Below are 27,084 nucleotides of genomic sequence, written 5' to 3'. Positions count from 1 at the left end.
TAATGTGACAAACCTGTGTTTAATCCTGTGTTTATTGCAAATATTCACATGCGCAGTGGAAAGGCTAAACACTGTGTTTACCGTTGAACCTCAAAACTGTGCACACGCTTTTTTTGTTATTCTCCCAGTCAGTCATTCAGAGCAAGGCACAGATATTCATTAAGATTCGTTAAACTGAAAACAAAAACACCCAAAGCAAACTGTTAGTTACAGATTGTGCTGCCCATGAAAAGAATATTGGCTGACACGAGCTTTAAAAAGCATCTGTAACAAATGTTCACACCTTATCACTTTGAGTAAGTGACCATTAATTTGAACAAATGATTGCATATTCTGTGTGGCTTATTAATATTGCGTGGGAATGTCTTCAATCTGTGTATGACATGAGACGGAGTGTGTTTGTGAGTCATAAGATACAAGTCTGGACTAACGGATAATAAATTATGTGAACTACTTAAAAGAAACTTACAATACTTAATGTAATGAGAGGAATGTCATCCATGACATATTATGTAGTCATAAAAAAAACAGATATTTGGTCACAACCATCTAAAAGCTCTGACTTGTTTTTTTTAATGCACTCTATGACTATTTTCTTACTATTGGAAGAAGCTAACATTACAGCCCTTACGCTACATTTGTGAATATTTAACAACTCCCAAGCCTTTTAGTTGATTTTAGTACAAGAGTTTTGAGCTCCAAATAAATGTTGAAGCGATGTACATCTTCACAACTGCTTTCAAGTCAATATGTAACAAACATTTTCAGTGTAGAGGAATGAGGTGAGCGTTCCCATGTAGTGTATAAGGCATACATATTTTACCTGCGGAATATTTTAGTGTACTTCAAAAGCTATCGATGCTGATTGTAGGTAGGTCGATATGCTAAACAGTACTCACTACTCTGGTTACATGTCCTCTCAACCGTGGAGGAGGAGTACAATATGGCTGTAGTAAAGCAGTCTGAGACAACTTTTTGTTGTAAGCAGACTCTGCGTGACCAGTGAGAGATGCAAATACAGTAAGCTGATTAGTCAGACGTTCGGTGGTCATCATTGAACGCGGTGTGTCACATAAATAGGCAGTTTGGTGCACAGGTCTTTAACAGCACCACGTGTGGCCGATTGATTACTACTGTATGGCACCTTTTCACAGGTATGATTCTGCGACTGCCACGAGGGTCAAGGTGTGTCAAACAAAGGTCTGCACCGGAGTGATGGAGCGTGTGGGGGAGCCCGCTCGTTCAGAGGAAGAGGAGGCTGAGCGGTTGGTCACGTCTCGCTGTAACTCGTCCACCCTCTTCTGCAGCTCGGCACGCTTCGCCAACAGCTCCTTGTAGCGCTGATGAACAGGTTCCTGGCAAAAAAAAAAAAGGTCAGGTAAAGCTGAAGTTCAACCACTGAAACGGAGCATGGATAGAGTCTACACGCTGTTTCCTTTAAAAACGCTGTCGTCAGGCTTCTTGACGTACCTGTGGTCTCATGCGAGGGTTCCAGCGGATGTAGTAGCCCACCCAAAGCTCCAGGTGACGTAAGCTGACTACAGGGAACAGCACATGGTTGGAGTAGTTCACATACAAGGGATTGGTGAACTCCTCCAGTTGGCTGTTTATATAAGACCACAGTGACACAGTCCTCTTGGGAATCTCCTGGAAAATAAAAGGCGTGGTTGTCAGGACACTGAATGCACCACAAACCTCATTCCCAGTAAAAGACTTTCTATTCCACGTCTCATTTTGCACCGCAATCAGTAAAAAGCTGAGAGAAACAAAATAATCTTACTTCCTTCAACCGCTGCTGTTCGCTGTTACACAGGAATGTCCCAAACAGGCAGCTGTACAGGTGGTCCAGGATGGTGACCAGGAAGTATTCATTAAACTCGAAGGCTGCAGGAAACTTAAAAAAACAACATCTACATTAGTGTTCCTGAAAGGCCGTGTTACTCTGAAGATTTTTTTCTAGATATCAGTACCGCTTAGTGCTTACCTGCCGCGTCAGCTGCCAGACACAGTCGATAAACTGAATGAAAACAGGTGAGCGGTCCGCGTCTGTGTGGTTCTTATCCCCATGACCGATACGCTTCAGGAAACAAAAGACAGACAGACAAGAAATGATGATTGGTGATGCATCTGGAGAGGCCGCTGCACCTCATGTGATTTCCAAGATGTGGAAGAGTATGAAACACGTGTTTACCAGCTGGAAGCGGTGACCAAAGCTCAGCCACTCTTTCTCAAGCAGCACCTCGAAGCCGCGAATGGTGCGGTAGTAACCGTCCAGCATGAGCATGGCCAGGGAGGTGAGCTGGCCTGTGCGGTCCCATCCGTCGCTACAGTGCACCACCACTGACGTTTTCCCAGACTCCACTTTGTCTGCGATCCGCAGTGCTCCTGCCAGGATCAGCTACAAGAACACACACAAACCACTTGGTCAAGGGGCCGAGAACTGGCTGATCGTCAGTTTTTACACCTCATTTCTCTCCTAGTTTGGAAACAATGCCATACGTCTGTATGCTCACCTTGATGTGCTCAAGCCAATGAGTAGACTCCAGATTGGAGAGCCAGTGGGAGTCCTCGATGTTGGGGTAGACCACATCCTTCAGTTTGCGGAGTGACTCTCTCATCACGTGGATATTGTGAATATCCAAGAACACCAGCTCAGCATTTTGATACGCATCCTCACTTTCATAACCCCCCCCTTTCATCTAAGAGAAAAAAAGAAAAAACAAGTGAGGGTGTATAAGATGGTTCATACTCTGATGGTGCTGCACTACAACACACCCTATGTTCTGGCCACTTTGTACAGGGGGTAAAGACAAGATAATTGCCTTAAAAACTACACTATAAGTTTTCCTTTTCAAAAAATTTGACAAACCTTGTTGGCAGCAGCGTTGACACTGGGCCTGGCATCAAAAATGAAGAGTTTATGGGACTGAGCATTGGCGTCCATGATCGCCTGGAGGTATTTCTCATCCTCTTTGCTGCGCTTCCCATTAACCCCAACCATGGGCTGACTGCAGCGCGTCACTGTCGCCTGGCTCTCTGGATGGATCCATGACAACACCTACACGCAGTATAACAGACCATCACCACAGACAGTCCAAGCTGCACAGGAGAGGATGATTCATTTCATGCTGAGGGCTAAATCACTCACAGGTATCCTTCCCTTGGCTCGAAAGGCAGCCACTCTCTTCAGCTCCTCGTCTGGTATGTTGACAGGAACCGCCAGAGTTGATGGGTAGGTGTCACAAACCTCGTAGTGATCGTTTACTTTTGTTATTCTCCAGCTTTCGTTGGGTATACCCTTTAAAAACACACGAGCAATGAGTGCAATAGGCTTTCTATAACCTTAACTCGAGCTGTCAGACCGCGTCATTTTTAAATACCTGTCTTTTGTATTCCGAGACAGCATCGTACACCTTCCATCCGTTTTCAGGAAACACTTGCCCGTATTCAAAGGCAAAGATTTGCTGTGGAGAGTGGGAGAGAAATCCATCAGTGGGTGGATGGAGCGGGGCAGAGCAGAGCTACAGATAAAGTGTGGCCGAGGATCACTCACCAGCCCATTGGAAACAGGAAACGCAAATTTCATCAGCACTTCGAAAATGGACTTCCTTAGTGTGTCGTCCAACTGTTTGTGTGCGAATCGTAGATTACGCATATCCTGTACAAAGGCAAAGCAGCAGGTCATGGTCAAACTAAGGGGTCGACGGTGGTATGTACACAAGATTTCATAGCAGTAATGCCACTACCTGCCTGATGGTAGCAGTATGGCTATTCTGGACATAGAGCATGTTCATAGAGTTTAACCTTATTTAAAGACTATGATTTCTGACAGTGTATAATTGCCATGTACTATCCGTTTTGTAAGTTCTTCAGTTAGTAATCTGTAAATTCAAAAGCTATATAAAACTAGTGTAGTTATTCCAGATCATTTCCACATCTTACTCACTTTGCAAACCAGCCCATAGGACACATCACCACGGGTTGATGCACTTCCAATCTTTTCCACACGACTCACCACCCCAAGGGGCAGGTCCAGCACAAATGCTGGCTCCTAGGAACCAAACAACACATTAACAAAAACAGAATGATTCTTAGAAATATTCATAGTGCTTTTTAAAAATTCACTGAAAATACCCTGTCCATGCATTTGAAGAAAATTCTGTAGTTGGTAACCGTCATGGTTCCCCTCAGCGCTCCAATGAAAGGACAGAAGTAGGTGACATCTTGGGCTAAAGAATAAAATAAGAAAAGAAATCTTGATGGCCAAGTACAAAAAGCTCCTTTGGCTTTGATGGATGCAAATGATTTTAGCAAGCGCTGTCATTGCAGCACCTACCCATGTCTTGCACCGTTTCATTTGGAAGTAGCTGTGGTTCCTCTTTGTCCGCATCTCTAAGCACCTGCTGGAAACATAGATACAAATTGGAACTGCGTGCGGAGCACTCTCGAGCTGAACCCATGAAACTTGCTTAGATGAACATCACGAAGTACTCTGAGTATGTAATTAATGACGTGGCATACCTTAGCAGAAGCTTTGGGCTTAACCTGAAAAGAGGAGAGTCATGCTTCGGTTATTACTGTTGGCAATGAATAAAGCAGCAGGGCCTCATTTAATGAGGTTCAGGATACTAACCCTGAGCTCTGGGGAGAGCTCTGCAGAAGTGGCCACAGAGTCAGAGGACATCGCTGAGGGTGGCTTGGCCTGGCCAGAGCGGTCCGATCGGGAGGTGGAAGTACTGGAGAGACATAATATGATATTAGATGAGGGAAGGAAATACTCAGTGGGGTGAAACCGCAGCAATTTACCATCTAATTACACTTGTGCTGAAATTATTATCTGATCAAATAAATATATAGAAAATATGAACTGCTTATTACTGATTGCTAACAACTTTAGGATTTTTACCAGTTAGTGAGAGTGAAACAGTACACAGTGTGCAGCAGACCAGTGCTTCATCTGCAATTTTGATGCTTCATTTTATATGCTAATTATCTATCAAGAAACAATGCAGGTTATTATCTAGTTTCAGCTGCCTTAAAATGATGATCTGCAGCTTTTCTCTCTTTTGAGACCTTGTAAATTGAGTGTTTTAGAGGTTTAGACTGCTGTTTGGTCATTTGAAGGAGTCACATTGGGGTAGTCGAGGAAACTGTGTTGTCTGTTTTTAATCATTATTTTCTGATGTTTTGTGGCCAAAACGATTAATTGACTGATCGGACACTTTAATAATAACTCATTTAGACAGAGCATGCAAATACGTGGTACTGCTTTGATAACTTCTGATAGATATTTGCTTATAAACTTGCCTCACAGGGACACCAGCCGGTAATGACCACAGCCTTAAATGATGCCCTAATTTACTGTCAACATCAGTGGTCGTTTCATTTATTAACCAGTTTATGATTAAACAGTCACTTCGCAGGAGTTAAATAAAGTACATTGGGACTACACAGGCTAACCTACATTAAAGATAATAAATATAAAGCCTTATGTTGGTTTTAAAACTTTTAACTGGCTCTAAAAGCGTGTGTTGTGGTGGTTTTAGCTACCTGGACAATGAATCAACACTTGGCTGTCGGGAGGAGGACCGTTTCGAGCCCAGACTGTCGACGCTCCCGCTCTTCTCCATCGTCTCCCGGTCAAAATGTTTGGTGAACCGGCGCCGTGAGCTCCGAGTGAGCGACAGAGGTCAGTTTATCCACCGGAGGACGTCTTTAAATGCCTCCTCGGAGTACAGTAAATCCCCTCTCACAAAAGGAAGCTGCCATCTTTTCCCAAATCCCTGTCAGGAGGAGGCCTCCGCGGGAGAGGGCGCCCCCTGCAGGCTGGATGCTGCCTTCGCGTCTCTTTGGACATTTTCACACGTACACTTTCCTCTGAAACAACTGTTATAGATTTTGATTTGATGGGTAAGTTTCGAAAAGGAAAACAGCCGTTTGTTGTGCGTTTAAAAGTGTATATAGCATATTTTGAATTATTTTAATGAATACATCATAAGTACATATACATCATCGGTCACTCTTAAAATTCCCCCTCCCAAGACGTCCCGTAAACACCACATCTCTGTAGCTCATTGTTAAAGTCTTATTCATCTAATTTATGTCGGCGTAATTAAAAAGTCTAAACTACTGCAGTGTAGTTTAATGGTGCTTCATTGTGCGCTTCCTCATAAACATTTATATCTTATTCACACTGAGATATTAAAGATTTGGTACTAGCATATTTCAAATGTCTAACCCAACCCTTTAACAACAGGGAAATATCCTTTAAAGTGAGTTGTGACAAATCATATTCATGTTGGAACATACTGGTATGTATTGTACTAGTGCATCAGGTTATGATGGGAATCACATAAGCACAGTGGATATTAGACAGCAGGTCTACAATCTGTGTACAGTTTGGGCAGATGGAGAAAGAAAAGAGAAGTAGTCCCCCAAGGCAATATGCCCGAATTAATCAGACTATTCTGGATACTTCAAAATATAGGGCTTAGCATACAAAAAAGGCATACAGCACATGAATATTGATGAACAGTATGCAGCTAACACAACAGGATTTTATTGAGATTATAGACTGAGGTGATTACAAAGTAGGCACAAAGTGGAAACTCCATCAATCTTTACTTTAATTAAAAAGGGAGGGACAGGAAGGAAGAGACTTAAAACGGTCTTTCCCAGCTGACACTGGGCGAGAAGAGGGGTACACTCTGGACTGGTCACCATTCAATCAGAAGGCTGACACACAGAGGCCATCCATGCCTACAGGCAATTTAATTAATGCATCCTGCATGTCTATGGACATGGAAACTGGAAGTACCCAGATAGAACTCCACTCAGAGGCCCCAGCCGGGCCGGTAGCCTCAAATCTGGAAACTTCTTGCTGTGAAGCAACAGCGCTAACGACCACACCGCCATGCTGCCCGATATGAGGTTTCCAAGCAGTTCAGTTGGCATCAAAGAAATAAAAATTGTGAGTATTATATGCAGAATAATCTATATTCTCTAAAAATGTATAATAATTATTCTGAAGATTAATATGCTAACCTGTTCCAGTCCTTTAAAGTTCAGAAATGCTTGTATCTATATGAACGTATTGAACTCATTGTTTGGCCTAATTTTTAAATGTTGCTCAGTTAGAACTGTGCAATAAATTCAGTACCCAAGAGATAGAATTAAGAAAAAGGTAGAAGATTTGAAAAGTAAACAGATCACTCTCTACAATAACATCCCCAATTCCTGTAAGCCATTTTAAACACAAGCTGTTTGTTTACTGAAATTAACATTTAAAAAAACAAAACAAATATTGAATCAAATTTAACAATTTCATTAATTTTTTTCACAAGCTTTATTTAAAGGATGTTACTGACCAACTCATTTATATACAACGTGTCGACTGTACAAATACTAATGCATTTGAATACAGAATGTATTTGAACGTCATCTACTGTTCTGGGAACAGAGGGTGACGGGAGGGCAAAGACCAAAGACATGAGATAAAAAAAAAAGATTAAAAAAAAAAAGACTAAAGACACTCCAAATCCTTTACTTTACATACTTCTCCATAAATTTCTTGTGGAACTCAGAGCGCAGTGTGTCATTGACAAAGCGCTTCTCCTTCCGTGCTTCGTCCACTCCTTTGGCGCAGTTCTTGAACACAACATCATCATCCCACCTATAAAGGTATTAACACGTTAATAGTTGATAATTAGTGGAAAGGAAATATATCCTTTTTCTTCTACATGTCTGTGTGTGTGTGTGTGGTGTGTGTGTGTGTGAGAGAGAGAGAGATACCTTCTTTTGACCCTGAACGTATTCTGACTCTGGGTTATCTGTTGCTGTTGTTGTCCTGCCAAATTAATCAATGGATTGCCACTCAAAATATTCTCCATGCGAATCCTCTCCTCCTCTGCCTTTTGCTCCCGCTCCTAAAATGGGAGAAGAAACAAATTCACAAAAAACACACACACACAGGTAACATTTGCCCTCTCTCAAATGTAATCCTTGTCTTAATTTGCTAATTATCCTGTCGGCCTGGTTCTTGTCAGACAGAAGGTACAAACACGTCGGTCTGAGGTTATACTTTACCTTGCGTTCTTGCTCTTCAGCCCGCTCCTTCTTGATCTTCTCCAGCTCTGCCAGAAGAGCTGCAGTGTCATCATCATCGCTGTCCTCCTCAGAGTCCTCATCCTCATCATCCTATAAACGACCAGATATCATTAGTGGGGGACCTTAATGAGCGCTAATCAGCACTAAGTGTTCACCAAGTTCTGCAGTGTAAGCACTTACATCAGTGAGAGGGTCGTCGGCATCAAGGTTGGCCGCTGGGATCTGATCCAGTCTGGGCCTCTTTGAAGATGATGAGGAAGATGATGATGATGTGGTGTGCTCTGGAAAATTAGGGTCAATGCATTATTTTACGCAATTGGTTTCATGGATCTAAACTTTACATAAAAGGAGGGACTTGGTCAGACACACATACACTAGAAGATATGTGTAGTAAACATTAAGTCAAATATCTGTAGAAAGAAAAACCTCTTGGTCCCCTTTCTCTGGTCTTGTCACGTGCAGCTACACGCTCCCTCTCCTCCAGCTCCCTGCGGAAGTCACGGGCACGCACCTCCTCAGGGGCATCCTGAGTAGGTTGCCTGAAAGTAAGAGACCAAAAGAAAATAGAATGTATGTATTTAGCTTCCAGCATATGTCCACTTTCAGAGTGAGCAGATAGAGGATGCAGAGGGAACAGTTCTCAAAGTATCACACTGAATGTAAATCAGTGCCCGGCTAAGCAGCCACTCAGCGTTCGACTGCATTCATGTTTGATCTACTGACCTGTACTTGATCTTCGTGTGACCTGGAAGATCTCGGCTGGAGTACTGCTTGGACAGGGCACTCAGATCACCTTCGCCTTTACCCCTCCCTCCTCTCGCAGGCTCAAACGTTGGTCTTGCAGCTGTAGTCATCTTTGATGGCTCTGCTGTGGCTACACATGAAAGGAGAACAAACATAATGTTCATGAACTGTACACAGAAAGATCCGAGAGTGGGAAAGCTAGAAGCAGCCTCCTGACGCCAATATAAAACTTGAGAAACAATGAAGCAGCAGTCAGTGTAACGATAACCTCTGCATGTTTTAACCTGAAAAGTTCTTCAGGAAACTCAGCAGCATCTGCTGCCAGTTGGTCAAAAATCATCCTTGTGCAAATTGTCTGCAGGGGAAGGGCACAATCCCAAATAAACTACAGATGATGTGGTCGTGTAGTAGTGTAGCTTTGTGGAGAATCACCACTTATTATTCTTTCATAAATAATGAGATATTACCTACTGGAAATACACATTTCTTAAGAAACAAAATATTCAATATACGATCATATTAAAATCAGCATAATCCAGGTTACTGTTATCGTGTCTTTGCAAGACATTCACCCTCTATAATTAGGACAATAAGCTGATTTGTAGTTACTGACAAAGTACGAAAAATTAGCTAGCTAGCAAGCTAGCCCCACACAGCTAATAAGTTGCTAACATGCTAACCCGGTCAAACAACGCTGTTGAGGAGGAAGCCAATATTATTTTGCCTCTCCGACCGACGGGGTATCCTCAAAATTTTTCATAGAGTTGTATTTATTGAACCAAATTTAAAATTCAAATAACGGACGACAATTATAGAGCAACAATACTTACGGAGCCTCAGTCACACGAGAAAAATACAACACCCGATACAAGGGCCAACGTCACTTCCTGTAGAAGCCTGTGCATGAAAAGATGCATTCAAAAACACTCGGAAAAGAGAAGATAAATATGTATCTAATCTACCCACTAAATTAATATTTTGTTTAGATATTTAATTCATATTAACATATAATATGTAGATATATTTGACTTACAGCTAAAAAAGAAGTCTTACTAAACTCTATACTATCCTACAGTTTCTAGATTTAAAAAAAAGTTTATTTATCTCAAAAAATAAAGTGCCTTCATTGGAATGAGCAGTGTTGTAATGATGAAGATAGTATCAGATGTGCCAAACCTGTGTTTAATCAGAGACTTGCTATCACAACCAACTCTCTAAATGGTGACCCTGATTAGAGCTCATAGTAGAGGAAGTCTGAGGCTGCTCTTTAGAAATTGTTAGCTTAGTTAAGAACACACAGTTCTTTGGCTGTACAGTTTGTTATTCAAAGGATTCAAAGGATATTGTCAATTTTCCTGTACGTACGAGGACAAACAGAAAAATTGAAATACCGTTTCTCTCTTGCCTTAACAAATATATAAATTAAAAAAAAAAAAAAGAGAAAGATAGAAAAAATATAAAGAATAAATAAGAATCAACCTATATACAACGGTGGTGGTAGTGCAGGGTCGTGACAGCTTATTAAGATAAGTCTTTGTGCAAAAACAGCTGAGGCAGAGTCCTTGTGCATAATGGGTGTGTTACAGTCCAGGGGCAGGGGGCAGAGGGGCGAGGCAATGAACAGAGTTCAGCATCCTGACAGCCTGGTGGACAAAGCATATTTCCATGTTATATGTAATACACGAACATAGCAGCATTTTTCTGATGCTTGGAAAGTCATAAATCATGTTTTGGCTGCATTGTAACCCTAACTGCCAGGTGTTCAAGACTGTTTTATGGTTACATTGCTACATATTCTGCAAGCTATGCAATGCAGATGCAGTACACATAAAGATAGATGCTGGAGGCAATGATAGGCAATTTTCTACAAATTATAGTAGGTACAGACCAGGGTGGACATCTCACATTAGGCCACATTTTATTAAATCTTTCTGACCGGTTAAAAAAAAAAAAAACAACATAAAAATAAATATTCATACCAAAATGTCCGCAGGACTACAAGACTATAAAGCTGTCAGTAACTTTCAACTTAAACTTTATCGTCCCCCCAAGGGGAAATTTGTCTTGCAGCCACATGAGACACAGAACAAAGGTGACACATAGATGAATCATAATAAAATATATCAAAAATCATAAAAGAAAGGTTGATTTTTTTTTTTCAAAAAAACACACACGCTGTGCAACATTCAATGTTCGTGTCTTAATTCTGCTGTTCACAATACGCTACAATACTTGTAAGACAATGTCAGATGTGATAATAATTTGATAATACTACATATTTGTTTAATGTGGCATGCCTTTTTATGATACAAAATGTACCCTCCTGTTTTTTTTCAAGAATTTTCATTGAGCAAGACTATTCTCCTTCCACCATGTCAGCTCTGTATGTGATACATCAGTGTGACGACCTCCGTCTTGTTTTGATAGCATGTCGCAGGAGGTTTCGGTGAAGATGTTGGCGGAGGTTCAAGGAGGCAAACCAACGGAGGAGGTTCTGCTGGATTCCACACGCCATTCAAATATTATGTGTCTAGAAAGTCTTATTTTACTTTGTCAAGTGGAAATACTCCCACGTTAGACACAACCCCAGAGGCTGAAAACTGAATTTCTGCTCACAAACAAATTATTTACAGTGAGGCTGTGATGTCCTGCAAGCTTTCCTGTGACCTCTTTGTTTGATGTGATCTCTCATTAACAATACATACACCTGTGTGTGTGTTTGTAGGTGAGTTAGTGAGAAAGTGAAAGGATGTTCAATGTTGCCTTTTTGGCACATTTAAAGGACCCATTCACCCAAAATAACACCTGTCGGTGTGCCAGGCTCAGTTTCCCTAGAAGAGATGCACTTTGTGCTTGGATGCATTTTGGTGTAAATTACATCAATCAGATCTGATAAGGGGGTAGATTAAAATCACAGTAGTTTCAAAATCAAGTCTCTCTTGATTCCTTGCATCGTGTCAACTGGAATGGCATGTTTTCCTTTGGCACTACAAGAGAAACAACAATAAAATGTCACTCATCACATTTAACATGAGCTGCAGAGTTTCTATCCTGGCCACATTTGCAGTGTGTGAGTATATTGTACAAGGCTAAAGTCAGTGAAGAAAAAACACCACCAAGTGCTACACAGTAGGGTTGGTGTAAATGGTCTAAGGTTGTCACACACATTAGAAGAGCAGGAAGAACAATGTATGAAAAAGCCTGGCTGAAAACAACTCTGAGATGAACCATTCCATACAGAAACTATGGCGCCTGTCTGCCAAATGCATGATTGTCATGAAAAACAACCCACCCACCCAGCCACTCGATCAACCTGCATAGCTGCATCCAGGTGCGGGCGGCTCTTCAGCTTCACAGGGGGGGAGGAATCTGAAATGACAAGGGCGGGGGGGGTCTCTGGTTTAAGTGTCTCTACCTGGCCGCCCGCCTGTGAGACAGACAGAGCCGGAGGAGGTTTGACACCGCTGACCAGAGCAGGTGAGAAGACACTGCTTCACACTAGTTCTGATCTCACGCTCATTGGCTCTGCTGGCTAGGGGCTCTTTACAGAGTCAGAATTGCTCTCGTTTTCTATGCATGATGGATTTGACCTGGTTAATTGGTGCTGGCACATCTCCAGTGAGACTCATCTTCAGAGATTAAAAGACTAAGTGCAGGTCAAAATGTCAAAAGGAGCTGAAAGAGAATACGGACAAGATGCTCAGTGTGATATGACACTGTAAACACAGGGAGGGTTATAACTCTGTGATAGTAAGTGTGTAGTCTGTGTGGAACAACATCACATGATATTTTTAGACTGTTTTCATTTTAACATGAAATGTGGTGAGAGCAAAACATAAGAAAAGCATGAGAAATCTTCCCTAAATATGTAATATATGTATATTTACTATGTGTCCCTGATTAGTAACAGAACGGGTCTGGTTAGTGACAGAAAGCAAACACTTAAAATTTCCTTTTACATTCTGGGGAAGTTCTTTCCGTGCAGAATGCAGTACTACAAGTTGTGTATGAGATGCTGGGTCATTAAACAGACCTGATGTCACTGGGTGAGGAAATAGAGAGAGACAGGACACAGATACAGTATGTCCCAGTCCTACACACACACAGTGATTAGTTTTATTTGGATCAAAGCTTTAAAAACAAACCTGGAATAAACCTCTAATTCGTCAGGTCGAACATCTGAGAAAGCATCAGCGTCATGTCGAACGGTAAGACGCATTTGAATCCAATATTTCATCCTTTTATCAGATTAAATAGTACACATGTATTCTTAGTTGCCAGTGCTGACAGAAAGTGTGTGTGTGTGTGTGTGTGTTGTAGATGTTGACAGAGACCGGGTGTTTCGGACCACCAGGGTGCGGACCGCGCTGAAGAACGACGGCAGTTGGATCCAGCAATCAAAACAGCAAAAGGAAGAGCAGGACAAAGCGAGGTATCACAGATCATCACACTGTAAATGAAGTGTTGATTCAAAACAATCATTCAATTAACCTCATAAACATGTTAGAAATTCTGTTGAATCTGCTTTCCTGCATTTTACTATTGTGTTGTGGAATTAAACAGCATTTTCGGGACCTTTTTAGTTTTTCCAAAGGTCATACACCACAGCAGAGAGAGAAATTATGCGATAAACATGCTGCAACTTCCTGTCTTGCAGGACGGACGAGACTGTGGAAACCAGACTCACTCTCGCCAGACAGACTTCATACGTTCTGTTCACAGCCAAGATGTTTGAGTGAGTGCTACAGTATAAATATTGAAAGATGAAAACATGGATGCTCATCTTGAATTATTTAAAACGGACAAAAATGTTGCTGCACGTTTCTCAGGAAGACCCACGTTGGGGAACAAGCTGTTGAGCTGCTGTTACCTCGCTATACTTCTTCCTGCCCAAAAGTAGGAAGCATAAACAAAAATCTATCACATATTTAGATGTTGCTACCATATTCAAAAACAGAGCAGTAGGCCTAGCCTGCAATAAAGTTTTATTGAGCAAAATAACAATAATGAAAGAGGTTAAACGACTTGTATTCTGACTGTCTGATGGTCTCAGATTTTTTCATTTTAAAATACAATACCAAAGGTTTGGCCAGCAGATGTCACCATGGTGACTGTGTCAAACTCTTCAACACAGCGAACCCTTTCCTTCATAGCTGCTTCACAGTGATTCAGTGCGTCAGACTGCTTTGTTTCATACATCACTACATGTATGAGCTCTAAACAGCTGCGTCTGAAGCAACTGCTTATTATGATCACTTCTGATGGATATTCAGTCTTTTGCCAATATAATTAACAGTCTAGCTTGTTAAAAAAACTAATTTAAACAATGTGATATTTAGACCCCAAACATCTCAACTATAAAACGTGTTGTTAAGGCACATTTCAATAAGACAAACAGTGTGTGGCAGCCCAACTAAAACTCTCCTTTGACTCCGCTGTGACAGCGAACGAAAACTAAGAAAAATGGTTTCAGGAAAAAGGCTTCAGGCAAACACCATCATGTGTGGTATTAACATAGATCAACATCACCTTATCTTTACAGACCTTGAATACAGCACAGGCTGACTGCTGCTTTATGTGGCTGATGAAGCATTAATCTGAATACAATCCTCACTGAAATATTTCCCCTTAAGGCATAACAGGAGCATACAACGGCTCCAACGCCTGCATACTTGTTATGTGCTCTCATTCTTTTGCTGAACATAAAGTCATCAATATTTTCTAAAATGGTATTCAATGATTATGAGTGGAGACACATTCCGAATGATCTGCTTTGTTTAAATAGACTGAAAACATGTAAACATTCATTGACTCTTTACACAGTAATTATAGTTATTAATACATGCAGAAGTGTTCCCTGCCTGTGTATTGTTGCTAGCTGTACCTATTGCGTTGGTATTACATCACCTGACTGAACATGTACATGACACACACACACACACACAGCAGTACAACCCCCTTTAGTAAATTATTTAAGCTCACGGACACATTATGCTACAAAAGAATTTGAAAAATACCTTTATTCTGGTTTTCCCCTGAGATCACCCCCCCCCTCCCTCGGGTTCATTCTTCTATGTGAACAGAAAACATTACATGTTTAAACACATTTATGTATAAACGCCGCTCCCCAAATTAAACATCTCTCAATAGTTCTTCTGTATTTTAGGCAATTATTTCCTTGTATAACTGCTTATGGGCCAAGTATATATAGCAGAATACTCAGGCAATGGAATAATAGATTAACAACTGAACTGAGTTTGCAGTTTCAAAGACATGTTATTATTTCAATTCCATAGGGAGTTTACCCTCCGTTCTTCTGAATTTTATGAGCACATCTTTTTTTTTTTTGCAAACCTTCTGCACGGATACTCCAGATCTCTCCAGACCTCAATATCTCACTACATTTTCATAATGTAATTGTGACTGTAATTAGAGAGTCTGAAACAAGACCAACACCTGTAATTTCATCTCTGTAAGCGGGTTAAGAACAACGAGGTGAATCTTATCTGCGTTAGTTGAATTAATACAGACTGAACTAGTAAACCACATGTTAGATCAGTCCAGAACTGGATTAGAGGGCTAGACGACAGCTTACATCATAGTACACCAGCCTACTGCTCGCTGTCAGTGTTCACACTGCTTGATGTTATTTAGCTGACAGACAACCACACACAAGAAAAAATGACAGCGCTTAAGTTAATTTGTCATACAGCAGTAGTTTTTCAACCTTTTTGGCTCAGTCTACGTTCTGAGCCCTGGTCAAAGGTTATGGCCTTAATGTAGACATGGTTTGTGAGAAATTAAAGGATAACACTGGAATTTTCAAATCTGGGCCCTATTTTTTTATTTTTTTTATATATCTTTTGTTTTTGAAATCACTGGTAGGTGCAATATTTTTGGAATTTGTAGACTGCCTTGCCAAACAGCTGCGTGGCTACAAGCTGTAGCCCATGTAGCAGTAATATAATCCTTTGTGGCAACTCAAAATGCTTCTTTTGGCACTGACAGGCTCAGATTACTACACAAATATTGTGCTGGATCTGAACTAACGCTTTAAAAGTGGTGGCTTTGAAGAGAGTAATCTAACTGCTATTATTTTTTGGTTAACAAAAACCATCTTAAAGGTCGATCTCTATAAGCATCCTTTCTGTAGGCCTGTCGCCATGACCGTTGTATTACAATACTGCGCTATTGACAAGCATCTGCCACAACCACAATATTCACATTTCTTCTCAAAGCTGTGTGTGACCAGCGCTACTAACGGGCCTAAAACGACTATGGCGCTGCTGAGCCACCCGACCTCACTGTGAGGGAAATTTCTTAACTGCAACAGCCCTACCTCTCCGTGGTGTTTTAAGACACTTTGAAGAACAATCTGAGCCTGTCAGTGGCAAAGACAAGCACTTTCGGTGGATGTACATTGACGGGTGCAGTTGCCCCATAGGATTACATTACAGCAATAGTTGCCCTTTTGCAGCCTGTTTGCGGCTGTCGGCTGACGTGATCTGTTGGACCAGTTCCAGAACTTTTTGTACCTACTAGTATTTTGAACCCTAAATATGTAAAAATACGGCCTAGATTTAAAAGTCTTTAAGTTGACATTTTTCTCTTCCTTCAGAAATCTTTTGAGTCCTTTAGATCTATCTCGGGACTAGACCTGGTTGGGAACTGCTGTTGTGCGGCATTTAAACATTTTTACTCACCTACGAGCACAACATTGACGGGTAATTAATATCAACACACCCCTTTTTTCTGGCAGGCTGACAAACAGAGCACTCATCAGGAAGGCTGGGGGAGGTTACTCAAGCAGAAGTGTGAACCCATTCAGCATTTCAAATGATAGAACTAGTCTGTGTTCATTCAGGTTTTGTTAAATTATGCAGTCATCTCTATCCTCAAAGGTACTGACAGCTGACTGATCGTCTTGGGTAGTAATGAGTTAGGAGGGTCCAGCAGCTGTAAGGTCTCCTACAGTGTGCACTCCCTGTGGGGATGTGGACAGGGAGGGTCCAGCTGCAGGGTCCATGCTGTGCGATGGCATTAAATGACCCTCGTTGATGGCGAACAGGTTCAGTGGGTAGATGCCACATTTCCTAAAGCCATCCTTCGCAGTCCTGACACCTTCCTCCTCCTTCACTACCTGATACGTCTCTTTAAAAACACCTGAGAACTCCTTCTTGCTGACTGCAAAGAGAGTATCACTGGCACATCCATCACCTATGAGTGCTGCAAAACGCTGCTTCAGGAGAGCAAACAGACCCGCCTCGAGTGGCTGTAAGATGTGAGAGCAATGTGGCGGGAGGCACAGAAGGATGACGTCCTCCTTACGAGCCACTTCCACCACTTCAAGGTTCACAGGAGACTTGTGGCCGTCGAAAATCAGCACCAGTGGACGCTCCTTTGGTGCGTGCAGGAGGAAGTGTTTGAGAAACCATTTCTTGAAAAGGTCTGAGTTGATACATCCTGATTCTGACCATCCATAGAGAGCACTTGGAGGCCCCTGCGTCTTGTAACATACACCCCCTGGATAGGCCTTTGAGTAGATAATAAATGGGGGAACGTCTTCTCCAGCTGCGCTAAAGCAAGCCAGGATGGAGATGTGGTCCCTCAAGCCTGGCGTTGGCTTGCAGCCCAGACTGGAAGATTTAGGGAGAATGATCCTTTTCCTGCTCAGCTGAAAACCTGTTTCATTGCAGTTGAAGATTTGGTGAGGCTTGTCTCTGAGCCCACGAGCGTCCATGACGGTGCTCAGTAAATGAAAAAACTGATCCACTGCTTCCTTCCTCACACATACTGTCCTCCCACGGACAACATTGTCTGCTGGCTGAATTGTAATGTTCTTTTCTTGCCGTTTTCTAAAATTGAGCCACCAAGTCTGGCCTAATTTAGAAAACGCCACCCTCCGATGCTGCCGCTTATAAATGGATGAGGCAAAGGACACCAGTTGTTGCTTGGTCAGTGGAAATCCATGCTTGGACATGTATGAAGAGAACTCCACCAAGAGCTCCTCGTCGGCAGATGTGATAAGCTGAGCTGGCCCGCTGCGACTCCCTGGTGTCACCCGTCCACTGACTCTGTCCCCCAGTGAAGACTTGGGGACTCCGAACTCCTTGGCAGCCTGTCTCACTGTGCACCTTCCCGACTTCACCTCGACCAGAGCACGTTCCATGGCCTCCTCTGTCCATTTCTTCTTCTTCTTCCTCCCGACTTTGTCAAGGTGATTTCTGGATGGCATTTTTTTCTAGGATGGCACAGGAAATGCAGGCATGAATAATGCATTCAACAAATATGCCAAGAAATTAAAACTATTTTTTCCACATCACTTAATTAAAATAAAATCTGGTTAAAAAAGACTAAACCCCTTAAGCGTTTTTTCGCCCTGCATCGTCTTCACTTTGCAAACATTGAATGCAGATACATCTCTTCCTTATTCTGAGGAAGTTTAGTTAACAAGATAGCTGATAGTTAACAAGATTGCAGTTGTATGCAACAACAGGAAGGACCCTGTTGTTGCATACAACTGCAATGCTCAAGACCCAATACAGCAGAAACTCTTGCACCCAACATGCATGTTCATAGATGTTTGCACAAGGCTGAGGGTGGGTTCTGATTCACTAGTTGAAAGTGATTGTAAATGAAACTTAGAGGGTAATATTTTTGTGTATTCTCTGTTGTAATGACACTTAAAGATGTCAGACAACAGACTCCAAAACCCTCTTTCTGAGAAACCAAACTACTAGTACTTGGACTAGTTCAACTGATCAATAAAACACTAATTCTGTTTGTGAAAACAGACAAAAAACATTTTCCCCCTTTTCATCCTCCATTCAGACCACACGTCATGATTCAGATGGAAAATTCTCATCATCATGACTAATCAAACTTAAATTTCATTAACCCGGAGGTCTTTAAGGCTTTTTAAGATCCTGTTTCAGATTCCACTGCTTTATCTCCACCCAGGACACCTGAAAACTTTTCAGGTTTTAAATTAAAACGTCTTCACACTGTCGTGTCAACTTGAATTTTTGGTCTGGACTTGGTCATTATTTCTGTTTTCACAAATGGAATAATATTTAATCTCTGACACATGATCTAGCGTTAAATCTGCAGGTTCTTCAAACACCATCTTGTGGCTGTCAGACAGTTTTATTGATTAGTCCCAATAAGATGAACCTGACAGGATGAAGTTTGCCTTGAATTCCTCTTTAACTCACGATTCGGAAGCTAACTTGACTTCAGGTTCGTTCATATAGATACTACTGAATAAAATGTTACCTGTACTTTCTGCCACAGTCAAATCTCTCTCTGTGTTGAACACCAACTCACTTACTGGTCTTAATGGGTCTTCGTACTATTTTTTAGTGGGGGACAGAAGACAGCTCGTCCGGTGTTGGTTGTGGCGCCGCGCACCGTGACGGTACTGTTTGTAAACCACAACAATATGAAACCTGGAGTTTTTTGAGACAAAATTACGCTTAAAGGCACAAACAAAGAAGCAGTGTTTATTCTGCAGTCGCCGCTACATGTCTGTCGGTTACAGAAAGTTGAAATTTCGGGGTTGTGTGTCTACAGACCCTCTCACTTCTCTGCCTAGCATGAAACGGCTAACAACATCAAGCAGGAGACAGCGGAACAGAACCGGATGTTAGGTGGCGGTGTCTTCAAAATAAAAGCATCAAACTTCCTGTTACAAAAATAAGTGAGCCAACTAAACTAGTTGAATTAACACGAAACTTACCTAGATTGCTACCCTTGGTTGTTTTTTGGTGGTAAATCTTATGTAACACCATCCTGCCTAATTAGGTAATTTGACTTCAAAGCATTTGTATACTTTTCCATAATCAATACAAAGACATTCTTATCTGCTGCAATTTCGGAGGGCAACATGTGATGTGAATGGTGGACACGATTGCTATTCCTTTGAATCATTTCCAGTCAAATGAAAATGTTCAGGTGCTTCATCTTCAGTTCGCACAGGTGGTCCATGACCTTACAATCTATCCAGAGTTACATTATCATCAAGATGTTTTGCTATTGAGGGCGTAATTGACTCTAGTTCAATTTTGCATGCCTCTCATTTATTACCAATAATGGCAATGGATGAGAGGCGTAAAAGAGTTCCACCCAATCACTTCAGTGCTACATGTTTGCTGATATTTACGTCATTAATAAACACTGTGTTGACATTTAAGGCTCTAATTGTCAGCTTCGCTTCATCAATCAATGCATCTGGCCCTTTTTTGCCACTCAGCTCATATGCTGGTTTACTTTCTGTGTAATTTGTCGTGCTCATCCTCCAATGCAGGTCAGAACTTTTTTTGTGTGGGTTATAGATGAACCTCTTACTTAAATAAAAGGAGAAACAGATAAATATTCTGAAACTGCCATAACACCTGACATCTCATCATCTCTTGCTGATAAGGTTTTAACTGTTACACTATATCCAATAAGAAAGTATATATTTTACAAGTTGCCAGTTGACTTTGATGACACTCCTAATTTAAGGCTGATGAAATCTTTCACTGGTTGTAAAGAATTAATTAGCAAGATATAATTTGCGGCTGTTTTGTAGTTTGCTATTAAAATATAAAAGGCAAGGTTCTTTTCAGAGTGTGTTTCTTATTCTTGCCCTTTAGATCAGCAGATTCTCCACTGACTTCTCCTCTCAAAAAGTCACAGTTTGTTCCATCTGAAGGGTACGTATGTGTTGAATTTTGATTGAAAATAAAATGTGCCAATTACGAGAATCACTCGCTGCTCCTCAGCAAATCCACTTGCTTCAATGTTTGTATTTTTTGTATCAGTTAAATCTGAATATTTAAACCAAATATTGAATGTTGGTGCCAGATTTATATACTTTGCAAGTTTTCTATTTTTCTGTTCTATGTTTTAGAGATTCAGCTAATCAGGCAAATGGTGAAGCTATTCCTCCCCAACAAGATGCTGAGCCTGAGGGGTCAACAGTGGAGAACACAGACGATACAAAGTTAGTATATGAAAGCATCTCTGTAACTGCAAGCAAGTTTGAAAATGCTGAGTGTAGGGATTTTTTTCATATTCAGTTGGGAATAAGTAACTCCCTCTGTTACAGGCCCCAAGCACCCACAGAAGAACTTAACCAAAATTGTGAGACAGAACCAAAAAAACCAGTGGCTGAGACAACTGCAGAAAACAAGACAGAAGATGCTGACGCAGCAGTTGACCAGTCAAGCGTAGACGACACTGAGGGGGCTGCTGAGGTCTGTGCAGACGTCACAGAGCATCTACAAAATGATGAGACACAATCACTTTCTTCAACCAAGGAACATCCAGAGCCAGTGTCTCCTGTGGAGCCAGCTGAGCAACCAGTTGTCAACACAGCAGCAGAATACGAGGGAGAACATGCTGACGCAGCAGTTGACCAGTCAAACGTAGACGACATTGAGGGGGCTGCTGAGGTCTGTGCAGACGTCGCAGAGCATCTACAAAAGGATGAGACACAACCAGTTTCTTCAACAAAGGAAGATCCAGAGCCAGTGTCTCCTGTGGAGCCAGCTGAGCAACCAGTTGTCAACACAGCAGCAGAAAACGAGGGAGAACATGCTGATACAACAGTTGACCAGTCAAACGTAGACGGTATCGAGGGGGCCACTGAGGTCTGTGCAGACGAGGCAGAACATCTACAAAATGATGAGACACAACCGGTTTCTTCAACAAAGGAAAATCCAGAGCCAGTGTCTCCTGTGGAGCCAGCTGAGCAACCAGTTGTCAACACAGCAGCAGAAAACAAGGGAGAACATGCTGATACAACAGTTGACCAGTCAAACGTAAAACACAATGAGGCCAAAGTCTCTGCAGATGCTCATGTGGAAGACCCTGTTGCAGAGACCTCTGGCACAGAGGAGAGTAAGGACACTGCTGACGTTCCTGCTTCGTCTGCGGTCGCACTGAAACCTCAAGAGGAATCTCCAACTGTAACAGAGCCAGCAAATGCAACAAATTTGGAGGATGCAGGAGAACAATCAACTGTGCAACCTGCACAGGGGAGCTGTGAGAGTATTCCTCCAGAGGAGGTTGCAGAAAAAATAGTTGAAGCTGTCACTGAGGTTGTAGTGGAGTCATCACCTGACAAGAGCAATGTGATTAATGCAATGCCAGGAGAAGAAGCTGCTCTCCAGGACAGTGTGGAAGTGGTCCCTGACTTAGTGGCTGAATCTGTATCAGAATCGCCTACTAAACCTGCTGCTGACTCTGCAGTCACTTCTGTAGAGTGTGAAGTCGTGTCTGCAGCCACAGCAGAGCCAGTTTTAAAGACTGGAGCTGAAGAGGTAGTTGAGTGTGAAATCCAGCCTGTTGACAACGCTGTAGTTGAGCAAAGTGTCGAGTCAACACCAGAGAGTACAGCAGATGCTGTGGTGGAGCTGAACATCGAGGATGCTCTCGAAACTGTAGCAGCTTCAGGTGCTGAAGCTACTCAGGATGACTTGGCCCACAGAGCCATTGAACTGACAGATGCATTAGATGTAGAGCCACCCTCAGCTGAAACTGCTCCTGAAGCTTCGCAAGATCCGAAACAATCCCAAACCGAAGAGACGAAACTTAACGAACAGGCTGATCAGACCAGCACGTGAGTAAACCGTCTGACATTTACTGTTTTTCCTAATAATTCACGCTCTCACTTGTGCAATGAAAATGCATGTCATTTTTTTGCTGATGATTACTTTTTGCAGCTCTGAAATGTTTCAAAGGGGGGAGGAGGAGCTACGATCCACACAAACTGCGAATGAGGCCAGGTAATGTCTTACTTTGGAGGCAACACCATTTAGAATTTCAAACATAGTGTAAGTTGTACTAAGTAGGAACTTAAAGTCAACAGCAGCACAGCACATTTTAATCGTATATATGGGACGTTCATACACAAAGGCTAACCTGGGTGATAATCATGTTAATACTTTCTCTCTGCTGCAGGGACAGCATTGCTGTTTGTTCATTCTGTGACAAAATAATTGATGGAAATGTCAAACTCACATTCAATGAGCCTTTTGTGACCTGCCACGCTGAATGTCTAAAGGTCTGTTCTGTGTTCTTCTTTACATACTGGATATTGTGGTTATAGATATTGAATGACATGGCGTAATGTTGTTATTGGGTATGTTTTTGCAGTGTGGTGTCTGTGCTAAGGCCCTCGGAGACATGCTGACCCCCATGTTTTGTCACAATCAAGTGATCCACTGTGGTGACTGCTTTAAGAAAACTCTGAAGACCTAAAGCCTAACTGGAACAAATAGTCATCTGTTGCTTTAACTCTGTATTCAGTCTTTTGAACCAGCTTCCTCACTGAAAGTTTTATGGAGTCATATATTATATTGACTAAGAATTTTGTTACTGAATGTTGTGGCCACATATTATTTGCTGTAGTAATTGCAACTGTATTTGTAAAGATGCTTAAATGGAATACAATCAAAATGCAATATACTGTATATGGTTAAAATAAAATCACAAATTACTGCCTCAGATTGAAATGGTTTAATCAGCTTTAATTTCCAATGAGCACACAACACAATCCAGCTCAGTAAGTATCATGGCTACACATGAAATACAAGTCACCTGGAGGCATGTTATTGAAGCATCAACACCTCAGTAACATAAAAACGGCTTATTTTAAGCAGTAACCAAAAAAACCTCCAGGAAAATGGATACATGTCTTTGTATCCCTCCCACACGGTGGCATTTAAATAAAGCAAAAAAGCATTATGAGTGAATGCAAAGTACATGTATTGTAAGCGAAAACACAAAGAGTGAAGGGAGGATACACCTAATGCTTGCAGAGAACTTTGGTACATTCAGCTTTATTTGCTTTAGTTCACACGCTGCTGATGCACAAGATGGTGATAATGAGGAAGCAGCAAATTCATATTCAGAACCAATATATGCATCAGTAAACACTGAACAGAAGGCATGCAGTTATGATTTGCGAGGCGAGCTTTCATTGCTCTTAATTATTCATGAAATGTCATACATCACAAGCTGACAACAGCATCAGCACCAATGAAGCTTCAAAAAGAGAACAAAACAAGAGATGCAACCTGCGAGAGGAAAATGAACAACAGAAAGCTAAGAGAATCATCTGAGAGGAGGATTTGAGGAGAAGGCCTGAGCTTGCTGCTGGGGGTGAATTATCTTCATCTCTCTGTCTGTTGTTCATGCAAAAAAGTGATGAGAAACATCTGCCTGTTATTGGACGTGTCTAAAGAAATACTATAGCGGGTGATCCAGGTTTGGAAGTCGTTCTTTCCCAGAGGATGGATGGAAATCTGGTGTTGCATGTGATGACTGTTCATCTCATGGCCAGAGGATGGCGTTGACTGGGGCTGAGGTGTTGCACTTAGCGGACCCCTTTCCTGCCCAGGAACCTCAACACTGCATAGTTGTAGGTGGTGGCGGCCAGATACAGAAACTGCACAGAGAGACGTTTAGATGGAGGTGTTACGAATAGAAAATGCGAATTTGAACATATGTGATAATTAAGTACAGGATGGGCAAGCAAACAATTATTTGGTGCAACTACAAGGGTTTGAAATCATCTTTTTAAATGGTTTGTTCACACAACTTACAAAAAACAAAAATTTTCTTGCTTACCTTGAGTGGCCGTGCAGATAGTTTTAGTTTGGTGTTTCCAGATTTCTGCTGCTAGCCCATTACAAACAAGCTGACTCTAATTTAGTTTGTGGTGCATACAGCATTGAAAACTGACTGACTGACAGCATCCCTGTTACTTTGGATGATATACATACTTTACTGTGACAAGCGTTGGTAGGAACTATTTCTTTATCCACTGAAAACTCTTGCAAGGCTTCCAAGGATTGCAAGGTCTGGAAAGAGATTTTTTACTGCTTTGTGCACCACAAACTTCTATTGTATTAAAGTGGCAGCAATAATCTCAGAGACAAATATCTCAGTACCTGGAAAACCAAATAAAACCAAAAATATCTGCATGGATAAATACAGCTAAACATATGTCTCTTTGTAATTTTGGTGAACTGACCCTTTCAGCTAATGTTATTTACAAAAAGAAACTTTTAATCAGACCAGCATACAAATTACAAAACAATTGCTCACCAGTGCTAAGAGAGTGACCCCGGCACCAGCAAATGCAGCAATGTACAAGTCATAGGTGACGTAGAACTGTAAGACATATCAAACACAGGTTAATTTCATATATATATATTCAGATAATTAAACAATCCCTTGAATATTTGTGTCACAAACATATGTATATAATACTCACTCACACCCACCCATTAATAATTTAGAGTAGATTTTGCATTGATTCTGCAGACTGATTTTAATGTGAGGATGCTGACATGAAATACAAAACTGTGTAAAACAGAATATTGGATTCCTTCACTCACTTCACTGGTTTTGCAAATAGATGCCAAGGTCATTCCACAAGCCTTGCCTGGCATTGCATTCCAAGGGAGCAGACCTTAAATAAAGACATGACGTAAGTGTCTCCAGCCATTGCTGAATCATGATGAATTATGATGTGTTTCATTTCCTGCATTGTGTATTGCAAACACAGCAATAATGAATTTAAGATAAAGGCGCAGTTATCTTTATTATGTAATTAACTAATTCAACAGCCAGTTATGCATCCACTCTCCAGTGATGAATTCATTGCTTCCACAGACACATTAACATTCTCATCAGGTGGACATGCGGTCAGTCATTATAAGAATATCGCACCATACTGCCTGGCGTCCATGCAAATCCAGTTGTGCTGATTAATGCTGGGGGTTGTTTCAGCCAGGATGTTGATGTTGTGGCATGTCTGTTCCATGTTGAACAAGAAGAAGACTGGGATAGCAGTGAAGGCAAACACTGCCAGCCAGATGAAGGCCAAGATGTACGTCACTATGATAAACTGGTGAGATAAAAAGTGCAATACTTAAGGTCACAGAAATGTGGCGTCGGATTCAGTATGATAAATGTGGTGTCATTAAATCGGCTATCAACCATAATTCATGGTTCTGTGTAGAAATCGCAGGAACAAAGAACTTTTCATTGAGCTTCGGAGTTACAACATGCTAGCATTCAGCATCTTAACAATGACCTGATGTCATACCCCCAACCCCTCTTTTTAACCCCTCCCTCCTCTCCTCCCCTTCCCCCTCTCCTCCCTGTTCTCACCGTCAGGCTGAGGCAGCGGCCACATTGGGTGCTCCTGAATTCACCAAAGGTCTGCTTGACAGCGCTCGTGGTGTAGAAACCCTCAGCCAGCAGCAAGATACCATAGAGGAAGAAAAATGAGGCCAGGCCATAGATCACATACTGGAAGTACTTGATACTGGGATAATCAAAGGGAGAAGTCAGGTCAGTCAGTAAAATTGAACATTTCTTGAGAGGTCAAAAGTCACAATTCAGAGAATTTACTGAAGCGTCACTCACAAGGAGGCCATGATCACAAAGTCCTGAACGTTGCGGGCGAAGTAAGTCTCGACCAGGACTTCGGTCTGGCTCAACGCTTCGTGCCCACAGCCACAAAATAATGCCATGCCAGCATAGCACAGCAAAGTGGCCACCAGGGATGGGTAGGGCACTGCCCCAATGCACCGGATACAGCAATCATAACAACCTGAGGGGGCATAATATATCAGCACACAGGCGGCACACACCGCACATATAATCACACAACACATCTACGCCACGGTGGGGAACTCTTTTACCCTGTGGGGGAGCTATGAAAGAGACCTTGCTCTGTCTGTAAATCCATGAGCATACCAAAACCCCACCAACAGGCAAGAAAGCAGCAAAAAAAAAAAATTAGCCAGCAGTGACAAACAAGAGTTCAAGCAGCGATTCCCAATAAAGCGTCCAAACAAAAGCAGTCACCACTGACTTCACAACAATCTCATGCACTTCCTCCAGCGTAAGCGGTGCTGTTGAAGCGGGTAGCAAATATCCACAGTGTTAATAAATGCATTGGCAGAAATGGGATAGAGGAAAGCACCTAAGGCTTTGCAAAGCCAAGGCTGCCTGACCGGAAACATTTGCTGCTTCTGATCCTGTACTCCACAACAAGAAAGATCCCAGTGCCAACCAGTGATGTACAGTGCTGCCTAGATGGTGCGGCTACAGTAAAATAAGCCTCCCTCTGCAGATTTCATCCGTATGTCAGAGCTGCTCTGCCTGTACCAACACCTCACCGCTCAGCTCCTACTAACTCTGGTCCTGCCCTCTTTCTGCAGCGGTCAC

The 27,084-nt window shown here is 41.9% G+C and overlaps 4 protein-coding genes and 1 long non-coding RNA gene across 6 annotated transcripts; 2 read left to right on the top strand and 3 right to left on the bottom strand.

Annotated features, from left to right (window-relative positions):
• Positions 1-563: 563 nt before the first annotated feature.
• Positions 564-5,772, bottom strand: mtmr2 (myotubularin related protein 2). Of its 2 annotated transcripts, none has more exons than XM_070843260.1 (16): positions 5,551-5,772; positions 4,634-4,736; positions 4,522-4,545; positions 4,337-4,403; positions 4,135-4,229; positions 3,947-4,051; positions 3,554-3,658; positions 3,381-3,464; positions 3,149-3,298; positions 2,870-3,058; positions 2,514-2,699; positions 2,192-2,398; positions 1,985-2,077; positions 1,781-1,894; positions 1,471-1,647; positions 564-1,355 (listed from the first exon to the last, which is right to left on the bottom strand). In XM_070843260.1, exons 1-16 carry the CDS (start codon positions 5,628-5,630, stop codon positions 1,191-1,193), a joined length of 1,944 nt encoding a protein of 647 aa, XP_070699361.1. In that variant the 5' UTR covers positions 5,631-5,772; the 3' UTR covers positions 564-1,190. The 2 variants fall into 2 exon arrangements, with proteins under 2 accessions (XP_070699361.1, XP_070699362.1); XM_070843261.1 differs by having other exon boundaries at positions 4,337-4,400.
• Positions 5,773-7,345: 1,573 nt separating this feature from the next.
• cwc15 (CWC15 spliceosome associated protein homolog) lies at positions 7,346-9,730 on the bottom strand. The gene is made up of 7 exons (XM_070843709.1): positions 9,681-9,730; positions 8,830-8,980; positions 8,533-8,645; positions 8,287-8,387; positions 8,086-8,196; positions 7,792-7,925; positions 7,346-7,672 (listed from the first exon to the last, which is right to left on the bottom strand). Exons 2-7 carry the CDS (start codon positions 8,958-8,960, stop codon positions 7,543-7,545), a joined length of 720 nt encoding a protein of 239 aa, XP_070699810.1. The 5' UTR covers positions 8,961-8,980; positions 9,681-9,730; the 3' UTR covers positions 7,346-7,542.
• Positions 9,731-12,299: 2,569 nt separating this feature from the next.
• On the top strand, positions 12,300-13,612 carry LOC139212643 (uncharacterized). The gene is made up of 4 exons (XR_011585401.1): positions 12,300-12,327; positions 13,021-13,058; positions 13,171-13,282; positions 13,508-13,612. It is a non-coding gene; the product is annotated as an uncharacterized lncRNA (long non-coding RNA).
• A 6,183-nt stretch (positions 13,613-19,795) lies between these two features.
• Positions 19,796-23,309, top strand: LOC139213354 (fap1 adhesin). The gene is made up of 7 exons (XM_070844032.1): positions 19,796-19,803; positions 20,487-20,546; positions 20,744-20,836; positions 20,942-22,456; positions 22,560-22,622; positions 22,798-22,900; positions 22,993-23,309. Exons 1-7 carry the CDS (start codon positions 19,796-19,798, stop codon positions 23,095-23,097), a joined length of 1,947 nt encoding a protein of 648 aa, XP_070700133.1. The 3' UTR covers positions 23,098-23,309.
• Positions 23,310-23,340: 31 nt separating this feature from the next.
• Positions 23,341-26,425, bottom strand: LOC139212926 (myelin proteolipid protein-like). Its single transcript, XM_070843501.1, has 6 exons — positions 26,278-26,425; positions 26,020-26,176; positions 25,576-25,753; positions 25,242-25,315; positions 24,949-25,014; positions 23,341-24,286 (listed from the first exon to the last, which is right to left on the bottom strand). Exons 1-6 carry the CDS (start codon positions 26,382-26,384, stop codon positions 24,215-24,217), a joined length of 654 nt encoding a protein of 217 aa, XP_070699602.1. The 5' UTR covers positions 26,385-26,425; the 3' UTR covers positions 23,341-24,214.
• Positions 26,426-27,084: the final 659 nt, after the last annotated feature.

Source organism: Pempheris klunzingeri, chromosome 14 (assembly GCF_042242105.1).
Source record: "Pempheris klunzingeri isolate RE-2024b chromosome 14, fPemKlu1.hap1, whole genome shotgun sequence".
Lineage (NCBI taxonomy): Eukaryota > Metazoa > Chordata > Actinopteri > Acropomatiformes > Pempheridae > Pempheris > Pempheris klunzingeri.
This window is presented reverse-complemented; position numbering and strand designations above follow the sequence as displayed.